Below are 19386 nucleotides of genomic sequence, written 5' to 3'. Positions count from 1 at the left end.
AGAGGGGGTGTGCTCCCAAATTGTGGGGTGTTTTTCCTTCTCACTGGGGCAGAACGATGGAGAGAGTTGGGGCTGACCCTTGGCAGGGACCTGAAGCAAAGAGACACTTTCAATCCATTGAAAAAACAAAAACAACCAAACAAATAAATCTTTATTTAATTGAAATATTGGCACTGGGTCTGGCTTCTCATCAAGCACCTGGTTCCTTCTGTCTCTGCAATGGCCCAAAAAGCTTGCGTTTGAGGGACAAACAGAGCTGGTGGAGACTTTCCTTAAATCGACTGAAAGCCCTTTGATGTGGGTAAAGAAAGGTTGTTACAACATGTGAAAATAGCTGGGGTTTTCCTCCCTGCCAGGAAAAAAAAAAAAAAAGAAATTTTTAATGCTGTGCAGTAATTACGTGTTAATGGAGAAGATACGAGAAAAAAAAAAATCTGTGAAATCCTTGTAGTGCAAAGAAATTGCTGGTGGGCACGTTCGGGAAATAACCCTCTCCTCTCCCTCCACTTCTTAATTGGGGCAAATATGCACAAGAGTTTTATGCTGAGGTGTTTGGGTCTAATATTTCCACCTGGTGCTATACCTTAAAATGGTGGGGGAGGGAAATAGCTGGTAGTAAAAACATCAACATAATTCACTTTTATAACCAGAGCAGGGCTGAATCTGCCGGGCCGTGGGGAAGCGGGGGCGGGGGTGTGGGATGGAGCTGTGTGTGGGGAGACGCTGCTTCCCAAGGGAAGCTCTGGGTTTTTTTGAGGGGGAAAGCTGGGAAAACGAGCTGCAGATTTTGTGTGTGCAGGGATTGTGTCTGCCCCTGAAATGTGGTAGTTTTTTTTCTCTGCGAAATGGCTGTTTCTGTGAAGGGAGTGTTGAAAGCCGGTGGTTGGCTGTAACAACCTCATTAAAAATGGGGCTGAAGAAAGCTTGAAGGTTTAAAAATAGTTCTCTATGTGTTTTTAAGCGCTGCTGTTCCCCTTTCCGGGCGGGTGAGAACAGACAGGAGGACCTGAGGGTTTTCTCAGCCCTGACCTGTGCTCTGTCCGGGCAAAGGGAAGGGCCTGGAGATGGATATTAGGGTTTCACCTGGATTAAATGCAGCTTCTTTGCCTGGATTAACCACAATATGGACCGTTGAGAAGGGTGGGGGTGCTGGGGCTCCTGCTCAGCGCTGGACCTCGGCACCGTGTTGGGATGCTGCCGGCCTCATCAAGCTCCAGCCAACATCTACCCTGGGGTTTGGGGTCTTCCCCTGAGTTGGGGAAGGGGATGAAATCCCTGTGCCCCTTCCCACCGACCCCATCCCCGCGTGGGACCATCCTGCCCCTGTTGTGGAGCCCGGTCCTGGATGTTCTTTGTGCTGACTCAAAGCTGCTGTAGGATCCTCTGATTCATCCCCGGGGAGGGCTCACACCCAGGCTGGGTTTCCTCTCCTGGGTGTTGGTCCTGCTGGTGTGGGCTGCGCCCCCCCCCAACATGGGGTGCTGTGGTGATCCCCTATTCCCACTGTGGGTTGGGGAGTAGGAGAATCCCAGATTCTCCGGCGTGCGGGTGGATGGGGTTGAGAGCAGAAAAGCAAGGAGGGTGCTGAGGATTCCCTGCTCTGGGGGGGTCTGAACCTTTGGGGTGTGGGGGAGGGAGACTGTGGGATGCGGCTCTGGGTGATGCCAACCTGCTCTAGCCCCACACTTTGCTGTGGGTCACTCCGAGAGGGCTGTCTCTGGCATCTGGAGGTGTTTTCATGCTGTCTGTAGAGCATCCCCTGACTCATGAGAGCTTCCTGCCCTTTCCTGGTGAGAAAGGAGCTTGATGCTATTCCCCTTAAGACTAAGGGGAAACTGAGGCACAGGAGGGTCGACCTCAGCCCAAGGAGGGTGAGGTGGGAGGGTTGAGATGGGGGGGCAGGGTTGTATTTATGGCTTCCTAGCTCCACTGCTGCTTGGTGTGACCCCTTTAGGGCTTTTCCACCTCCTTTTCTCCTCCCTCTTGCCACTAACCTCTTCTGCTGCCAACTGGAGGGGCAGAGGAAAATGAAGGACAAAAGGATCTGCTGCTTCCCAGGTTCATACAGTGCTGCAGCCTGGGCTGTAAATCCGCTTGGGCACGTGAAAAATAGAGGTGATGCTGCCTGTCCTCCCTGGCACCGCCGTGCCAAGGCGGCATAACCTGTCTGATGGGGATCCAGCTCCACCTGGGATGGGGAGCTCCCGGGAGAGCATCTCCCAGCTCCTTGGGTGGGCAGAAACCTGGTTCTCTGCAGCTCGGAGAGGGGCTGCGGTGGTGGAGCGTTGCACGAGGCTGGATTTCGAGAGCTGCTGGGCTGGCACCAGCACACAATGTCCCACGGCCAGGTCAGGAGCAAGATGCGTTTTGGCAGAGCGTTGTGGCAGAACTGGAAGAGCAGGGCTCCCGGCAGAAGGTCAGGGCGAAGGTGTGGGTTTGGGGAAGTGTTGTGGGTCAGTTTTTGAGGGCACCTGTGGAGCCGTCTGGGAGAACTGGTATGGCAGAAAGCCCTGAGTCAAACCGGCGAAGCGCCTGAAGGATCGCTGCTGGCTCCTCCCTGCTCATGCCACCCTCGGAGATGGGCTTCAAGCTGCCCTGGACCTGAGTTGTGAGGCACCTCCTGCCCTGGTCCTGCTCCAACACTAATGCCCCTTTCCTCTTCTGTTGGGATCGGTGGTTATCCCCTCCCCTCCCCTCCTGCTCGTGGTGCCGGCTGCCCTGGGATTTGGGGTCACAGAATGCTATGGGGTTGGAAGAGACCTCTGGAGATCATCTAGTCCAAACCCCCCCTTCCAGAGCAGGTCCCACCCAGAGCAGGCTGCACAGGAACATGTCCAGGCAGGGTTTGGAATGTCTCCAGAGATGGAGACCCCACCACCTCTCTGGGTAGTCTCTTCTAGGCTCTGCCACCCTCAAAGTCAAGAAGTTCCTCCTTGTGTTTAGGTAGAACTTCTCATGCTCCAGTTTGTGCCCGTTTCCTCTTGTCCTGTCACTGGGCACCACTGGAAACAGACTGGCCCCATCCTCCTGACACCCATCCTTAAGTATTGATAGGCATTGATCAGGTATCCCTTCAGTCTTATCTTCTCTAGACTAAAAAGCCCCAAGTCCCTCAGCCTTTAAGGGTCCAAGCACTTGCTCTGGCTCTTGGGGGTGGCTCTGTTCCCAGCTTAACCCATTTTTCCACCTAAAGTTTGATACCCGAGCAGATTTGTGCCCATTGTTTTGTTTTTTTTTTTTTTAAATTTTCCTTTATTCACAATAAATAATATAGTATATTACAAAGATCTCAACACAAAATCCAAAAAAAAATCACGTTCCTTTCTGCAGCCACGAATAAATAAGACTCACCAGCACCAGCTAATGCATGAAAGAGCATCTATGAGCAGTGTGGGCCCTGTGGTGGGGTGAGGGGAAAACGGGGGGTTTTTGCTGCACCCACCTGCCCAAAGCCATCCTTCTTCTTTGCTGGTCTCCACATGGTGTCTCCATCCATCCCCTGGGCCACCTGGCGCAGGGGTGAGACCCTGAGCATGCCAGGAGGTGGGGTGTCAGCCCTCTGGAAATCACGGCACCCCGGGAGGGCAGGGATGTCACCGAGGGGGTGGGAAACCCCCAGATGAGGGGCTACCCGGGGCTGAGGGTCTTGGGTTGGGCTTGGTTGGCTGCAGAGAAGCTCGGAGAGGTTCTAGCGCTCACACTCAACAGAGAGGGACTATATACACAGACTCTGCCATACTCCTTGCTGTGTCGCAGATGGCCTTTGAGTTAAAAGAGTTTCGCTTAAGAGTCTACTGTAGCTGGATGTTCATTGTCTGGCTTTGGTGCACACATGAGCCCATGTTGGGGGGCTTCCCCCCCTTCTTTTTTGCTTGTTTTTTTTTTTTTTTTTTTTTTTTTTTCTCTCAACCGTTCCTATGGTGGGGTCAGCTCCATGGATTTCTTTCTCTCCTCTCTCCTCTCTTCCCATTCCTCCTCTGACTCGTAGGTGCCCTTGACGATGGCAACCCTGTCTGACATGTTCATGCAGTAGGGGACAAGGATGTAGAAGTAGAGCAGAGCGGCCAAGCAAGCCCCGAGGATGGGTCCAACCCAGAACACCTAGAAAGCAACAAGGGAGAGGGGTGAGAGCAGGTTCTAGGAGGCTGGTGCACCAGGTCCCACCATCATGCTGGCGTCCCTCACTGCTCCATGTCTTCTAACCCATGGAGAGATGCAAATACCCCTTCCAGTGCACTTCTTGGGCTGAAATCCCCTCCTGCTGAAGACAATGAGCTCTTTATGGGTGCAAAGATGTGGTGGCACCAAGCCTGCTCTGTGAGGCTGGGTCTGAGCTTGCTGGGCGAGTTGAAAGTCTAAGCTGGGCTTCTCTGTGGGCTTCATGGACCTCAGATGATGCCCTTAGCTCAGTGTGAACCATTGCACTGGGGGCTTATGCTTGTTCTCTTGCTGGCTCTGTTCCTCATGCATCAAGGGGGACAACCTCCCATGTTCTCCAGCCCCCTTTTATCCTTCCAGGCCCGCGACGGGCTCTGGAACACCCACCCCTGTGACCCCCCTGAGGCAATCGCTGTGGGCCAGCCTGTCCCAGCACGCTGCCAGTGCTCACCCAGTGTGCCGGGCTGAACTTCCTCACGATGACCGCGGGCCCGAAGGACCGGGCTGGGTTCATGGAGCAGCCGGTGAAGTAGATCTGTTGGTGTGGAAAGGAGACCAAGGTTAAGGTGCATCATGTTGCTTACCAGGTACGAACAACTCTCCAGGAGCAGGGAACAAAATGGGTGCTGTTCCTCTTACAGAGTGGGCCAGATCCCCCCCATCATCATGAAGAAGGAGCCCCAGTATGACCTGTGTCATACTTGTGGCCCTCCCAATGCAGCTCCCTCTGAGACCACCCACAGGAGAGTATTTTGGGGACCCCTGCACTCCTGCCTGGACACTCACCCCCACCAAGTGCCCTACAGCGACTGAGAGGCCGATGGACAGTGCTGGGGAGCCCACGTTGCCGTTCCTCCGGTTATCCGTGGATGCAAAGATGCAGGCGGCCAGCTGGAAGGTGAGGATGATCTCCACCACGAGGGCCTGGCCAGGGGTTGTGTTGTTGTTGAGCTGCGAACCATCGAGAACAACCATAATTAACCACCCCTGGGGCTTGGCATCACTGGGAGGGCTCTCGGCTGCTTTGCTGGTGGATTTAGGTTGGCAAAGCCACAAATGAGAATGCCCCCAGGTCCCCTGTCCAGCCCTGGGAGCACAAGGTTCTGTGCTGGCCACTGCTTGGGCTCACTGCTGCTTTCCCCAAAAGGGAAGAAATGATCTTTCTTTCTATTTATTGCTCCAAAATCTGTCTGTCCCCCGAGCCCCTCCCTTCTCCAGGCTTTTCATGTCTTTCTCCACAACACTCAGCACTTTCCCACCAATTCCCACACCGATTTGACCCCTTTTTTCTGCAGTTCTTGCCCCCTTGGTCCTTGCAAGCTGTCGTATCCCGACTCTTCTCCCCTCTGCTTTGTGGAGCACCCCCATCCCCAGGGGGCTGGGAAGGCACTGGCAGCCACCACGGTGGGGCACAGGATGAAGGGTGAGGGTTGGGATGAAGGTTGGGGTGCGGTCATGGGGGTAAGACACGTTGTTGTTGTCCCAGTGCCTCTGTGCCAACCACTGGGGACCGTCAGATGGACTCGACCCCACTGGGCATGGGAAGGGCAAAGTGACCTGACCCATCGCAGCTCGGTTTTTAGCTAAATCTGACTGTTTTGGGACGGGGAGTGGGTGGGAAAACGATGCGTTGCAGGACCTCATCCTAACGATCCAACCCTCTGCAACGTGTCTGTGCTGCTCCCGGGGGTCCTGACCTGGTGCTGGTTGGAGCTGTAGCTCCACCGCTCCCCTTTCAGGTGGTTTCCCAGCACTGCCCTGAGGGTTTGAGACGTGCTCCTCTCATCCCTGCTTATCTCAGAGGGTCCCACTGTCTCCTCCTCCTCCTCCAGCAGCCCCTGCCACCCACAGCCTCTCCATACCCTCCTGTGCCTTGCTCCTTCTTCAGCTCTTCTCCACCACATCTCTCCATCCACCTCCGTTTCCCAGCTCTCCCGATGCACCAGTTACAGTGGGCTTCTGCTCCCCCTGCCCATACTGGTTTGACTGGTCTCTGCTCCCTGCCCTCCCCTCTCCGTCCTGGCACAGCTCCTATCCTAGCATTAATCTCCAGGTGGAAAGGCTGCAGTCAAGAACATCCCGATGGTGCGGGTGACTCACTCGGGCCCTTAGGATAAAGGAAGCGCTTATTAAGGAGGAAAAAACGATGCCATTCATTACCCCACACAATAAAGCTGTCATGTCAATGCTCTGCTGGCTACGCTGGTGTTTGCTCCTATCCCATTCCTATCCCCTCTGTGCCTGCAGGACAATGTGCCGACACCAACCATCCTTATGGATTTGGATCCCCACCTTGATGCCGGCACCAGCTCCTCGCTCGGAAGGAAAGGAAAGCCAAGCCCCCCTCCCCCTGGCGAGGTGAGCCACCTCCAGGCAGGAGGACTTACCGCATTGATGGCCAGGTTGCCACGGGTGTTGGTCGGTGTCACCCCGTAGAGGATGCCAGCCCCGGCAATGGCCCCCACCAGTTGGGCGATGACATAGAAGAGCGTCCGGAGGAAGGAGATCTGGTTCCCGACGAAGAAGGCGATGGTCACCGCCGGGTTGATGTGGGCGCCGCTGATGTGGCCAAATGCCTGCACCAAGGTGCCGATGGCCAGCCCGAAGGCCAGCGAGATCTGAAGAATGCTGGGGAGGGCAGACGGCCACTTCAGGGCTGAGCCGAGGCCGATGAAGACGAAGATGAGCGTGGAGATGAACTCCACAAAGACGGACCGAGCGAAGGCCAGGGTTAGTATTTCCCTCTTCATGGTGGGAGCGGGTGGAGGGCAGCGGGGAAGGAAGAAAGTTGAGGTTTCCTCTGTCTCCAGGCTCTTCTGTCTGCGCCCAGTTGTAGGGCCATACCTATCTATATATGCAAGAGCAGCAGGGAGCTGGGTTACAAGGTGGTGGGTGGAGCCAGGGAATTAGCCAGCCCTCCCAAATTATCATGTGAAACTGGAAAAGTTTCCATCTGAAAATAACTTCGGAGCCTCTTGGTGAACCAGTGACTCAGATATTGGTGGCATTTCTCTCTCCTTCCCTCTGCAAACAAAGAGCCCCTATAGGGTGTCTCCGTGGTCGTTAGATAACGAGGTTGCATAACGATGCCCCGCTCCCTCCTCTGCTTTTTCCCCCTTTTTACTCCCTCTCAACGGGTGCTGGGTGCTTCGTTAGCAGAGGTGTAGTTCCCTTCCACCCTCGTCTGTGCAGGCTGGAGAGGGCTGTATTTGGGTTTGGAGGCTGGAGGAGCTCTCCCGGGGCAGGGTTCCCAGCGCCTTCGATTGACGCGGGATGTCGAAACGTAAAGCAAAGTTAAGGACCTGGAGCTGCTCCCAGGCTGTCAAAGACAGCTCAACTCCAGGAAACAAGTGGTTTGCAATCACCCCGGGAGCAGGGCAGGGTTTGGGGGATGCTTTGTCTCTCCCGACTGGGGAGCTGAAGGCAAGTTGGGGCTTCTTGGAGGAGGCTGAATGGGATGGCGTGGCTGGGAGAAAGAGGGCTGGTCTCCTCCGAGCCTGGCCATGGACCTCTCTGCTGCTTTTCTGCTCTGTAGAGAGCACGGGGTGTGGGGTGGTAGTTGGGGGGTGCTGGCCGCCTGTAGCCAGGGAGGGTGTATTCTCCCTCTGTCATCTCCAGCCCTTTTCTTTTCTTTTTGCCTTTCAAGACATTGCTCAACGAGGTCAATGATTTTGCTCTTGGGGATGCCAGCACGAAGCCACGGGCTTTGCATGGACACAGGACACGTTTGCATGTCTCCTTTCATGTTTCCAAGGCACTGCTCTCCATCCTAAATCCCTCCAGCTGTGAGCCCTTGGCTGGCAAGGAGGGGAGCAGGGAGGCTCTCAGTGCTCTGCAACACGGAGCAGTTGGGGACTGAGGTTTTGGGGTGGAAAAAGGCTCCGGTGACACTAAACAATGAATTCTTGGTTCCCTTGTAGTTCTTGCAGCCTTGTGCCAGGATTAATACTTTTTTAAAAAAAAAAACAACTGGGTTTGGGTGCCAGATCTGCTCTCCTTGCTTGGTTGATTGCACCTTGCCTTCCATCTCTCCACGCTGAGCCCGGGTTGGGGTTCTCCACGGCTGCCTCCGCGCTCCAGCATGGGCTTAGCAAAGCTCTACCTGCAGGAGACGATAGGTAAAATCATTCAAATCCCTCTTTAAAGCTAAAAAGCCCTAAAAAAAATTGCATTCACTGCTGCCTTCTGCTGGGTGCAGTCAGACCTGCACGCACCCAGCAGGGTCAGGAGCCAGGAGGGGTTCCTCCCCAGAGCAAGAGGAGGGGACTTCTTCCTCCAGAGCCAAAAATGAACAAGTCTTTCTCCTGCCACCGTACCCAAAGTCCTGAGCTCAGCAAACAGACCCAGAGAGTCTCAAGGGACCTGGGATCCATTACAGAATTAATCCCCGATAATGGTTTTCTCCTGGTTCTGCTGATCCCGGGGGCCGATTGCAGGAGTTACAGACCAGATCTGTTATCCTAGAAAACACCTGGTCCGTTGGCGTGTTTTGGTGAAAGTTTTGCAAGCTGGTATTTCAAGACACCCTGGCCGGATTCCAGCTGGAGTAATTGCTTGCCGTTTCCTTTCAGCCCGGCTTGTGGCCCCAGCTGGATGAAACGCACCTTGTTCCCATCCTCCCAAAGCCTTTCGTAAGGCACCAGCCACACATCTTTCCCTCTTTCCCTGGCAGGTCCTCCACCGCACGCTTCGCTCCAGCTAAAAAGCAGCGTCCAGCCAAAAAGATGCTCTCCTGGTTTCCCAGCCCCGGGTAACAACCCCCAGCAAGATCTTCCATCGGACCGGGAGATATAATCAAATAAAGTTAGAGATGACAGGGGGAAAGCTTCCGGAGAGAAAACAAGGTGTTTCTCCAACAACAGGCCACACAAAACCTATTTTCCTGGGGCTATTTGCTAGATTTTCCTCTCTGGGGTGTTCCTCCTTGGCTCCTCCGATGGCTGACCATGTGGAATGGGCGTTGGGAAGGTTCCTTGTCCTCTCCCCCGGCTGCATGCCCTCCAAGGACATCGCAGGAACTGAAAGTGCCTTTGATGTGTCAAATTCCATTGAATTGGGCAAGATGTGGAGCAGGCGTTGCGCCTGCTGACAGATGGACACCTACGTGGTGGGGTCACACACGCCTCATTTCACCCCGAGGCTTTTGGAGGAAAGGAGACGAGGAGGCTTTGTGCAAGGAGGACAGGTTTAGCCATCTCCCTCCTCCTCCTCTTCCTCCTCCTCCTCGCTGGCATCGGCAGGCAAATGGGACAACCAAAACCCATCCACATCTACCACCCAGTTGCAGGGCCATGTGGCTTGGGGACGATGCTCTGGAGGGGGACAGGGACCTGAGCCCACCACTGAGTTGGGATGAAGGATGCCCAGGTGGGAGGAAGGCAGCTGGTGCCTCATCCTCGCTCGGGGCCCTCCCGAGGCTCTGCCTCGCCCGCGGAGGCGTGTGTTATTAACTGAATACGTGTCTCAGTCCCTGTCCTCCCCGCTTTGCTGCTTCCCTTTTTTTGAGCCCGCACAGGGCTGCTGATAATTTGGCACTTCCAGGGAAGCCCAGCTTTCTGATGAGTTCAGCTCCATGTTGGACCTCAAAGTCCGGAAGATGGTCCCGCAGGTGGCCAAATCCAGATTATAAATGCTGCTGAGACCCAGACCAGACCAGCTTTTGGGATTTCCCCCCCTCCCTCACCTGGCTCTGTGTCTACCGAGGATGTTAAAACTGGGGCAATAATACAAGCACGAATAATAATAGTTACAGGAGGCAACTCCTTCTGCTGGAATCTGTGATTAGTTGGGATTAGATGGCTGGAGGAGAAAGTTTGGGTTAGTTTGTTTTTAAAGAGAAAGGGTGTTTCTTGCTGGCTCAGTGTGGGGAGTTTGCAGCAAGGCAAAAGGGGAAAAAAGTAAAAAAATAACACACTGGGAATTAAAAGTAGAGCAAGAAATAGCAAACTTTCCCCTCCCCATCCTCAGTTCCCAGGGCTGCTCCTTGCCATGCTGGTGGGGAAAGTGATGGGATTAATGCAAAGCCTTGGCACTTTCTGGTGCAAGGTGATGTCTCTGTGGGGTGTTTTGGATGGGGATTTCAAGGATTTCTCGTACCTAACCCACCACCCACTTGTGTTCTCTTGAAAGGTGAGGGATTTCTCCGCTGATGGTGTTTCCACCTTCTCCTGACCTGGAGCAAGGAGGCTTTTGCTTCTCCCAGCAACCTCACCCAGCTTTGGGGCAAAAAGCATCCCCCGAGAAGGAGTTTGGGGATGTCTCCACATCCCTCACTGCTGTCCCACTGCTTTGGCTTGAGAAGCCAGTTCTGAAGTTGTCCTCCAGCCCGTGGTGGGTGGTCATGGTGACCTTGTAACCCCTGGGTCTGCAAAAGGGGATGATGAATAGACCCTGAATAGTGTTAATGCTTAATAACAGCATCGCTCTGCTCCTTGCTTAGAAATTACTTGATGGTCTTTAAGGAGTACAAATGGATGTAAACGTTTTGGGGCTGGTCTGCAGAAGGAATGTCAGCACCCTTAATGATTAATTCGCCTTGGAATCATCGTTAAAATCCTCTCATGGGGATAATAATGTGTAGCAGGGAAAGCAAAGGGCTGGCAGCGAGAAAGCTGGGCTCTGAAAGTCTGGTGTCCTGATTTTCAGGTCTAGCCCTTCCAGCAAAGCCACCTGCACGAGCGACACTCAGAGCCTGCTTTTCTGCTCATCTAGATAAATGCTTTGAATTCTTATGGGCCAACAGCCGCTTATCAGTGTCCTCAGTGTCCAGGCAGAGCTGTGTTGGGGGCGGCAGTGGTTTTCCTCTTGAAATGTGTCTGCCGTGGAAATGTCATTTTTGACCCTCCTTTTGGGACTGCAAAGAGCACAGGGTGGAATAAACACTGCCAAGGTGTGGGGAGGGAGTGAAAAGCGATGTCCCCTCTCCCCTTTGGCAATGCCACCCTGCTGTGGGTGCTGCTGGGACGGGAAGGTGAGGAGCTGGTGGAGAACCAGCTTTGGGGTGGAGGTGGTTGAGTTGCATCAAGGTAGAGGGGAACTGAAAGCTCGACCAGGCTCCAAAGCACCTATAAATGCCATAAGTAACACAACAGAGAGGAATCTGGAAGCTCTCAAAAGCTGAAATTCTTGCATAATCACCTGGCTCCAAGAGCCCAAGACTTGACAAAGCGAAATATTGGTGACGGTTTGTGGAAAGCCGGTTACCTTGGTGAATTGGAAAATCAGTTTTTCACCCCATCCTGCCTCTAAGACCCAGAGCAAATGCATCAAGAAATTTCTCAACTTAAAAACACAGATAGTACTTGTTGATAAGGATTTAAACAGACTCATGGTGGACCTTACCAGAGGTGGCTGGGGGAACCCTCCTAGGGAACTGTGTGACTGTGCCCTGGGTGACAATGAGGTGGTCCAAATTACTTTTCTATGAAGGAGAAAAGGAGAGCCACCAAGCTGGTGAGGGGTCTGGAGAGCAAGTCAGTCCCCTGGAGAGCAAAGGACAGGGAAGGTTTAGATCAGATATTAGGAAGAATTACTTTCTTGAGAAGGTGGTCAGGCACTGGAACAGCCTGCCCAGGGAGGTGGTGGAGTCACCATCCCTGGAGGGACTTAGGAAGCATGTAGACAGGGCACTTCAGGGCATGTTCTAGTGGCCAAGATTGTGGGGGTCTTTTGTGTGTGTGTGGTTGGACTTGGTGATCTCAGAGGTCTTTTCAAATCATGAAGATTCTGTGGTTCTATGAAATCACATATTTCTGCTGAAAAACATACAGTATTATAGCATTTATCTGGTATCTTAAAGCAATGGGATGGGCTGAATGTGGCAGCCAAGCAGTGAAGTCAAGGAAAGGGATCTGGGCAAGTCCAGCAAAATTCTCTGGAATTTTCACAGCACCCCAAGGATCCTGCGGGGCTTTGCAGAACGACCAACCCAAACCTGATCACGCTGAGGACCTCCAGAACTCGGAGGCGGGACGCAGGGAGGGGAAGGAAAGCCTCGTGGTGTGACGTGACAGCGTGATGTAAGAAGTGATGTGCTCTGATTGCACAGTGATTTTCATTTTGATTTCAAATGAAAAATGAGAAATCACTACACTATTTATACAAAGTCCACGATTAAACCAAAACCCGTTAACTTTTGCCACAATAAACATTGCAGATCTTTATTGTGGAGGGTCACGAGCTCATGGAGAGGCACCAGCTGGCTGGTTTCCAACCCTGGCTCAAAGCATCCCTGCTTGACGTCTAATATCCAAAGTGTTATCAATTTAGCCAGGTTTTAGGTCTGTCTGAGGCAGCTCTCATCTCTGGGTTGCAGATCCTGCTCTCTAATTCCAGTCACGCTGGGTGTAAATCTGGAATGACTGGCTTGGTTTCCTGACGATGCAAGTTTTGGAAGTGTCATTGAAGCCGATGACGCAATTTCTCACAGAAGGGGAATTTGTGTTAAATTGACTCCAGAGGATTTCAGCTGCTGGAGCCACCCGAAAGATCTGGTGTCATGAGATGGGTCCGTGTTGATACTGGTGTGGCCAGAGCAGAACTGGACAGAAACAGGAGCATCTGAAGGGTCCCAAAGAGGGGATAGTCGTTATTTTGTGGGTCTCTCCTCTGGAGATGGAGGTTGTTCTTTTAATGCCAATTTTGCACATCAAGAGGTTGTTGGCACTGGGCAGATGCCCTCAAAGCTGGACTGGCCTGCACTGGTGGCTGTGGGATTTAGGGACTGGGAGGTTACTTTATGACTCTCTAGATATTAAATGGCAATAAATGTCTCATTATTTGATTCACATATACTAATCCAGTGAATGAAAGTGAATTTAAAGCACTTTATTTGAAAGAGCACAGTAAGTACCAGACATTAAAACTCATTTTTGGGCCCTGCACAGTTTATGTGAGTCTTAAACATTGTCAAGGTAAATAATAAGTTAAATGCTTAGGTCTGAAGGGGAAGAGACAAGTAATTAACTTGAACATTGCCAAAAAAAGCCCAAAAAAGATTCAATTGTATGGCATTTTATACAGCAGATCATTGACATTGACGTCTTGATACGTTTCTTCAGGTTTTCCTGATGTACATGGATTTTTTTTTGAGAAGTAACACAGAAGCTAATTTAAAACTGAGTATTTGGTGATTTAAATACAATTTTACACTCTGATTTGAAACAGGATTTTAATTCCAGTTGGTGAGAACAGGCAGATTTTTTTTCTTAAAAGCCTTTTCTGAAATAATACTCAAGGGCTCCTTTGCCATGGAAAGGAACAAAGCAGAGGAGAAGAATCTGTATTTTTGCTGTGGCAGGGAACGGGTTAAACCAGTGCTAAAACTGCTGCTCTTCAATAGCAGCCTCCTGTGGATATTCACATTATTAACTAGTAGAGGACACAGATTTTTAGCTGCAATAAAGCCTGGTGTCTGTGAGAGCATTTCTTCCCCGGTTTCACAGCCAGGGGTGGGCAGAGGAGAGGACGCAGGAGCTCCCACGCTCTCAGCCTCGCGTGGTGAAACGAAGACCATGACAACACCTTGTCTGGGTCAGATCTAAGCTTTTTTCTTTCCACTCCTTTTCTCTCCAGCAACAGCTATTAGCATATGGTGGAGGAAGAGCACAGTGAGGAAGAGAGGAAATTCTGAATTCAAGAGGAGGAGGAGACTGGTATGAGCAGAGCACAGGGGATAAAGAGGAAGAGAAGAACACGCTTTGGTGGTAGTTCATGTCAAAACAGTCAGAGAGGTTGAAAATGATCAGTAATGTTCCTTATGGTTTGGAATTGGGTCCAATCTTATGGAATATTTCCATTAACAGCCTGAGCAGAAAATAGCCTGGACGTGGTGAGGACGCTTTGTGACAGTGCAACGCCGGGGGGGAGAGCACCAGCAGAATAAAAGCAGGATGTCACGTCAGAAATGTGTGACTGTGGCTAAATAATAGAAACAGCATTAAATTAATGCTTGAAAGAGCAAAGTTGCATCCCAAAGACTGACCCAAAGTTTTTGACCATGCTGGGGACCATAACCAGGTCCTGATGCAGCAGAAGAAAGGGGTGGGATGGGTCTGAGGCCACAGAAAGTGTCCAGGCTGTAGATGGAGACAGTCACACCTGAAAGGCTTTGTGTTACTCATTGGAGAATCAGAGCACAACAGGAAAAGAGGAAAGAAAGGAAAAACCAGGGAGAGAGATGAATCATGGAAGCTAAAGGACAACACTGGTCCAAGAGCAAGTGAGCTGTGGATGAATTTGGGCTGAAAATTAGGAGGTTTCTCAGTGTCACAGGAGAGAGTGGTTGCAAGAGCTCCCCAATGGGGTCAGTGGGGACTCAAGGACGCGCTTCCAGTCCCATCTTCTCAGCAAAGCCTCCATGAGAGCACAGGAACTCTGCATCACATGGGTAGTTGTAGATGGCAGCAGCAAAATTTCCAGTTCGTAAGAGACTTGTGGCCGGGAGCGAGGGCTCCTGTGTGCAACCAGCCCAGCAGCGAGAAGAAATGGGAGCCAGGTGAGCTGAGTTCAACAGCAATGAGGCATCGGGTGGCAACCTCCACACCCAGCAAATGGCTGTAATAACAACTCTCGGCAGCGTCTTGGGGCCCTCGGTGAAGGGCAACAACCTCCACCAAGCGCTGACTTCTGCAAAGGGGACATGGAAGGAGCCAGCCCAGGGTCCTTGTTCCTGTTGCTACACTGGTGGTGGTTTTGATTTAATGGCATTTTGCCCCAGCATCAGAAAACCGTCGGCCATGAGGAGAGACGGGAGACAGAAGATGGGTTGGGCCATCACAGCGCATCTCCCCAGGAGACGAGTCAACTTCAGTCCCTCGGCAAAGGTGAAGGGAGAGAGGGGAGAGGTGAAACGCTCATCTCAACAAGCACCGTGTCCAAAATGGCTGCCAGAGTTTTCCCCAGCTCCTCTCTCGGCCCGGCAGGAGGTTTGTCTACACCTTCTCAGACATCCCCCTTGGCAGGCTCTGTGGGGAGTGAAGCTCCACCGACTGCCGCCGCCGGGCCTCGCGCTCTGCCCAGTCCTCCTCGGGCTCGCAGCCTTTGAGGATGGCGAGTCTCTCTGAGAAGGTTTTGGCTTGAGGGAAGAGGATGTAATTGTAGATGATGGAGGCTGCTGCTGCCCCGACCAGGGGACCCACCCAGAAGACCTGGGGAAAAGGGAAGGAGAAGAATCAGGTGAGCAAAAACCAGTCTGAGTTTGGAGGATGGAGGGGAACCAGGGTCTCTGAAGAATGTTGTAGGCGGCTTATGTTCCTTCCTACCCTGTTTGCATTGAGACCCAGCCCTGCTTTGGCCATCACGTTGACTTGAGTCCTCATCCATTGCTGTTGTGCCTGAATATATCTAAACCATGCTCTGTTGAGAGCTGTGTGATCCTCATTAACAACAGACCCATCACAAGCATATTTAATGATTTCAGCTCCTCTAGAGAAGTGTCTTCCTACCCGTTTACACATTGCCATAGAGAGGAGGAGGCCACCAGTTTGGGCTGGACACCTCTTGAGCACGTCAACATGAACCGCAACAGCTCTGGCTCCAAAGCCAGAGGTGCTCTTTGCAGATGGAAATGCCTGGGGGTGTTCCCAGAGGAGCTGGTGGAAAAATGTGCGGAACCAGGAAAGGTTCCCAGGACCGACAAAGAAGAGCTCCACACTCCATTGGTTTTGCTTCTTTTGCTAAGTCACGGTCAACAAATCACACACCCTTTTCCTGTTGAAACGAAGCCTTCTTAGATAAGCCAATTAAGCACCCAGTGGCCCCACCTCTTTTTGCTAATCTCTACATCTCTCCTCCAGCTGGGAGCTGGCATGGAAATGCCAGGAATCTGGCTGGTTCTGTGGGTTTCTAGGAACACCGGTAATTTGAGGGGGGGAACTCATCCCACCAAAACACCGCATCAACCCAACTTCTTACCCAGTGGTCACTGAAGTCGCCGACGATGACGGCGGGGGCGAAAGATCTGGCCGGGTTCATGGAGCAGCCGGTGTAACGGATCTGCAGAGAAACACCGCACGTTGGTAGAGCATTAAGCCCTTTTAGCACATTTCAAAAAATCCTGGTGTGTTATTAGCGTGATTCATTCCCCGAGCTAGTGCCTCAGCCTCTAGCGTGCCTGTTCCAGGAAAAGGGATGCGAGCAGCTTCCAGCACCTGAGTCAACATGGGCGAGTTGTCTGAATTTTTGCTCATCTTCCGCACGAGCACGTGTGTGGTGCAACTCAGCTGCAGGTGACGTGACCAGGACAGCGGGGACAGGCTCCTGCTGTGCCTATTCCTGGAGCATATGGCTCCTCCTTGCCATTGAGTACAGGAGAAGAACAGCCCTGTGGACACGTGGCCTTGGAGATCGTTAAGGATGGATGGTGTGGTGTAAACGTTGTTGGTTTAATGCATACACTGAAAGGCTTGGAGGGGTCAGGGGCTGCTTCATCCAGGAGGGATTTCCCTGGGGGTCCATCCCAAATACTTCCCAGTCTTATCATGGTCTTGAGTGCCTCTGTCACTCCAGGATACTTCTCTGGAAGTGTTCAAGGTCAGGCTGGATGGGGCTTTGAGCAACCTCGTGTAGTGGGAGGTGTCCCTGCCCAGGGCAGGAGGGTTGGAACTCAATGATCTTTAAGGTCCCTTCCAACTCTGACCATTCTGTGATTCTACGACAGAAGACCCTACTGATTCCTGGGAGTTCCCTACAGGTCCCCAGGAGCAGTAGTGCCCACCAGGTTAAGTTTTTTCATGCCCAATAAAAGCCAAGCTCAGGCTGTTGCTCAGTTATGGCTTTGGTGGGATTTTTCTACTCTATCCACTGGAAATCCATGGGCACCATGAGTTACAAATCCCTCATCCACCCTGGAGCACGCAGCCAAGGAAGGCTTTGGACACAAAGGCAAAGACAATCTCAAAAGTGCTGTGTTTTAACCCATTCTACGTACCCCAAGGAGATGTCCCACGGCAACAGAAAGGCCGATGGACAGGGCAGGAGAGCCCAGGTTGTCCTCCCGGCGTTCGTCAGTAGAAGCGAAGATGCAGAGGACCAGCTGGAAGGTGAGGAAGAGCTCAACAGTCACCGCCTGCCCCGTCGTTGTCTCGTTGTGCAGCTGGAAGGGGAGAAAAAAAACATGTCTCAGGGAAGGGGAAGTTTGGGGACTGGGTTGAAAATGCAGAGAGGGAAGCTCAAATTAAGGGACATAGGAAATGGGTGAGATTTTTGGCATCAATATGAAGAGGGGGAAAAATTTCCCAGGTAAAAGGAAAGGTGGGTCAATGGGTAACACTCAGTTGACCTGGCAGGAAATGTTTTAGTTGCATTTCTTTGGGTATTTTTTTTCCACTCTTCTTTCTCCCCCCAGGGATTTTTTTTTTTCTTTTCCTTATACTTAAAATGCACAACGCATTTTGGAAAAGTTTACAAATTGCCTTTTGCAAATGTCAAAAAAGAAATGTTTTGGCATTAAAAAAGAAATATATGAATCCCTTCCCCCATCCCACACTTTTTTGACTGAAAAAAAATTTGTCAGATCTGACGTGAGGCTGTGCCTGCCTGCACCCCCTTCTCCTCCAGCTTTCTGACACTTCATTGCTCCTCGGTGATTTTTCATCCAGATCCAGAGGGATCTGGCAGCGCTTCCAGGTGGGTCTGCAGCCGGCGCTCCCGCCTGCCTGCGGTCTCCCGTGGTTGCTCCTTCCCTCAGCCGCTCCTGGCTCATCCCTGCCCTATCTTTCCCCGTGTCACTCCTGCTTTGGACACGGTGTGTCCTCCCAAATGCTGATCCCGACATCACTTTGCTCGGTGGCACCACGAAGGCAGCAGTTGTCCTCCTGGCCGAGATCCAGAGCATGATCTTTCGTGTTCTCCTCTCTCCGATATTCCCCTTTCTTTATTTCTTTTTTTTAGGGTAATTTGTGCAGGTAGCTACAAGACGAACAGCCCACGGGGGGCAAAAAACCCCATCGAAATCCCTATTCCCTCTTTAGGTGGTTTAAGCTGTAAAACAACAGAGTGGGGCATCTGGAAACTCTCTCTTAAAACTCCCACTCGCTTTGTTGGGTTTATTAAACCTCAGCTATTATCAGGCTAAATAGTCTTGTTCAGATTAATCTGCAATCCCTTTCTCAACCCTCTTAATCTCTTTGGCAGCGGAGCTGGGTCCTGGCAATGCCTCCCTACGGTGAGAAAGGAGATTTCCCTGTGCCGCTTCCCAAAATGTGCTGCCCCCCCCCACCTCCCCTCGCCACTCAGGGAGAGTTTGGGTGACGCTGGTCCCAGCACGGGCATCTCTACAGGAGATGGAGTTACCTGTGTCTGTCTGAAGAGGAGCGGTGGGGCACGGAAAATGCCACTTTTAAATATATTTTCCCTCTTTTTATTATGTGCCTGGATGGGGAAGGGGGTGTTGGAGGTTGGGACACCACTGGGTTCTCTGGTTTTCATTTTTCTCTGCGTGTCTGATACCAGTCTGGGATCCTTGTGATGCTTGTGGTGCTGCCCGGGCACCTGTGTGTGTCGGGCACCGAGATGAACCAGCTGGGTCTGGTGTGGGCATCCCTTAAAAAGAGCATGGCCAGAGGGTGGAGGGAGATCACCTCCACCACCTCTGCTCTACCTCCCTCTCAGCTGGAGACTGGGACCAGTTCTGGCCCCCCCCAGTTGAAGAAGGACTGGGAACTGCTGGAGAGAGCCCAGAGGAGGATGATGAGGGGCTGGAGCATCTCTCTGCTGGGGAAAGGCTGAGGGACCTGGGGCTGTTCAGCTGGAGAAGAGAAGACTGAGGGGGGGGTCTAATCGATGCTGAGCAATATCTGAGGGGTTGGGGGGCAAGAGGATGGGGCCAGACTCTTCCCAGTGGTGCCCAGTGACAGGAGAAGGGGCAACGGGCACAAACTGGGACATAGGAAGTTCTGTGGAGGACACGAGGAGGCACTTCTTTCCTCTGAGGGTGGCAGAGCCCTGGAAGAGGCTGCCCAGAGAGGGTGGGGGGTCTCCTGCTCTGAAGAGATTACAAACCCCCCTGGATGAATCCATCCTGCTCTGGGTGACCCTGCTCTGGCCAGGGGTTGGGGGAGATGATCTCCAGAGGTCCCTTCCAGCCCCATATCATTCTGTAATTCTATATTTGTGAATATAGTGAATTCTATAATTCACAATGGGAAGCAACTTGACGAGCAGTGTATCTCATGAAAAGCTGGGATTTAGACATCTCACCTCCCCTCCTCCCCCCACCCCCCCCCCCGC

At 52.2% G+C, this 19386-nt stretch overlaps 2 protein-coding genes across 2 annotated transcripts in view; both read right to left on the bottom strand.

The window, feature by feature from the left end:
* Positions 1 to 3254: 3254 nt before the first annotated feature.
* On the bottom strand, positions 3255 to 6990 carry AQP5 (aquaporin 5). Its single transcript, XM_014955694.1, has 4 exons — positions 6546 to 6990; positions 4945 to 5109; positions 4610 to 4693; positions 3255 to 4101 (listed from the first exon to the last, which is right to left on the bottom strand). The coding sequence occupies exons 1-4, from the start codon at positions 6906 to 6908 to the stop codon at positions 3916 to 3918; spliced, it is 798 nt and encodes a 265-aa protein (XP_014811180.1). The 5' UTR covers positions 6909 to 6990; the 3' UTR covers positions 3255 to 3915.
* An 8064-nt stretch (positions 6991 to 15054) lies between these two features.
* The window catches only part of AQP2 (aquaporin 2 (collecting duct)), a 5408-nt gene continuing 1076 nt past the window's right edge, over positions 15055 to 19386 (bottom strand). Inside the window, exons 2-4 of the mRNA XM_014955696.1 lie at positions 17087 to 17251; positions 16072 to 16152; positions 15055 to 15305 (exon numbers count right to left, since the gene is read on the bottom strand). Of these exons, the coding sequence (XP_014811182.1) occupies positions 15090 to 15305; positions 16072 to 16152; positions 17087 to 17251 (462 nt within the window). The 3' untranslated portion in view covers positions 15055 to 15089. The remainder of the gene's footprint in view (positions 15306 to 16071; positions 16153 to 17086; positions 17252 to 19386) is intronic.

The sequence above is a fragment of the Calidris pugnax genome, unplaced genomic scaffold (assembly GCF_001431845.1).
Source record: "Calidris pugnax isolate Ruff unplaced genomic scaffold, ASM143184v1 scaffold300, whole genome shotgun sequence".
Lineage (NCBI taxonomy): Eukaryota > Metazoa > Chordata > Aves > Charadriiformes > Scolopacidae > Calidris > Calidris pugnax.
The sequence above is the reverse complement of the archived record's forward strand: the minus strand, read 5'-3'. Positions and strand labels throughout refer to the sequence as shown.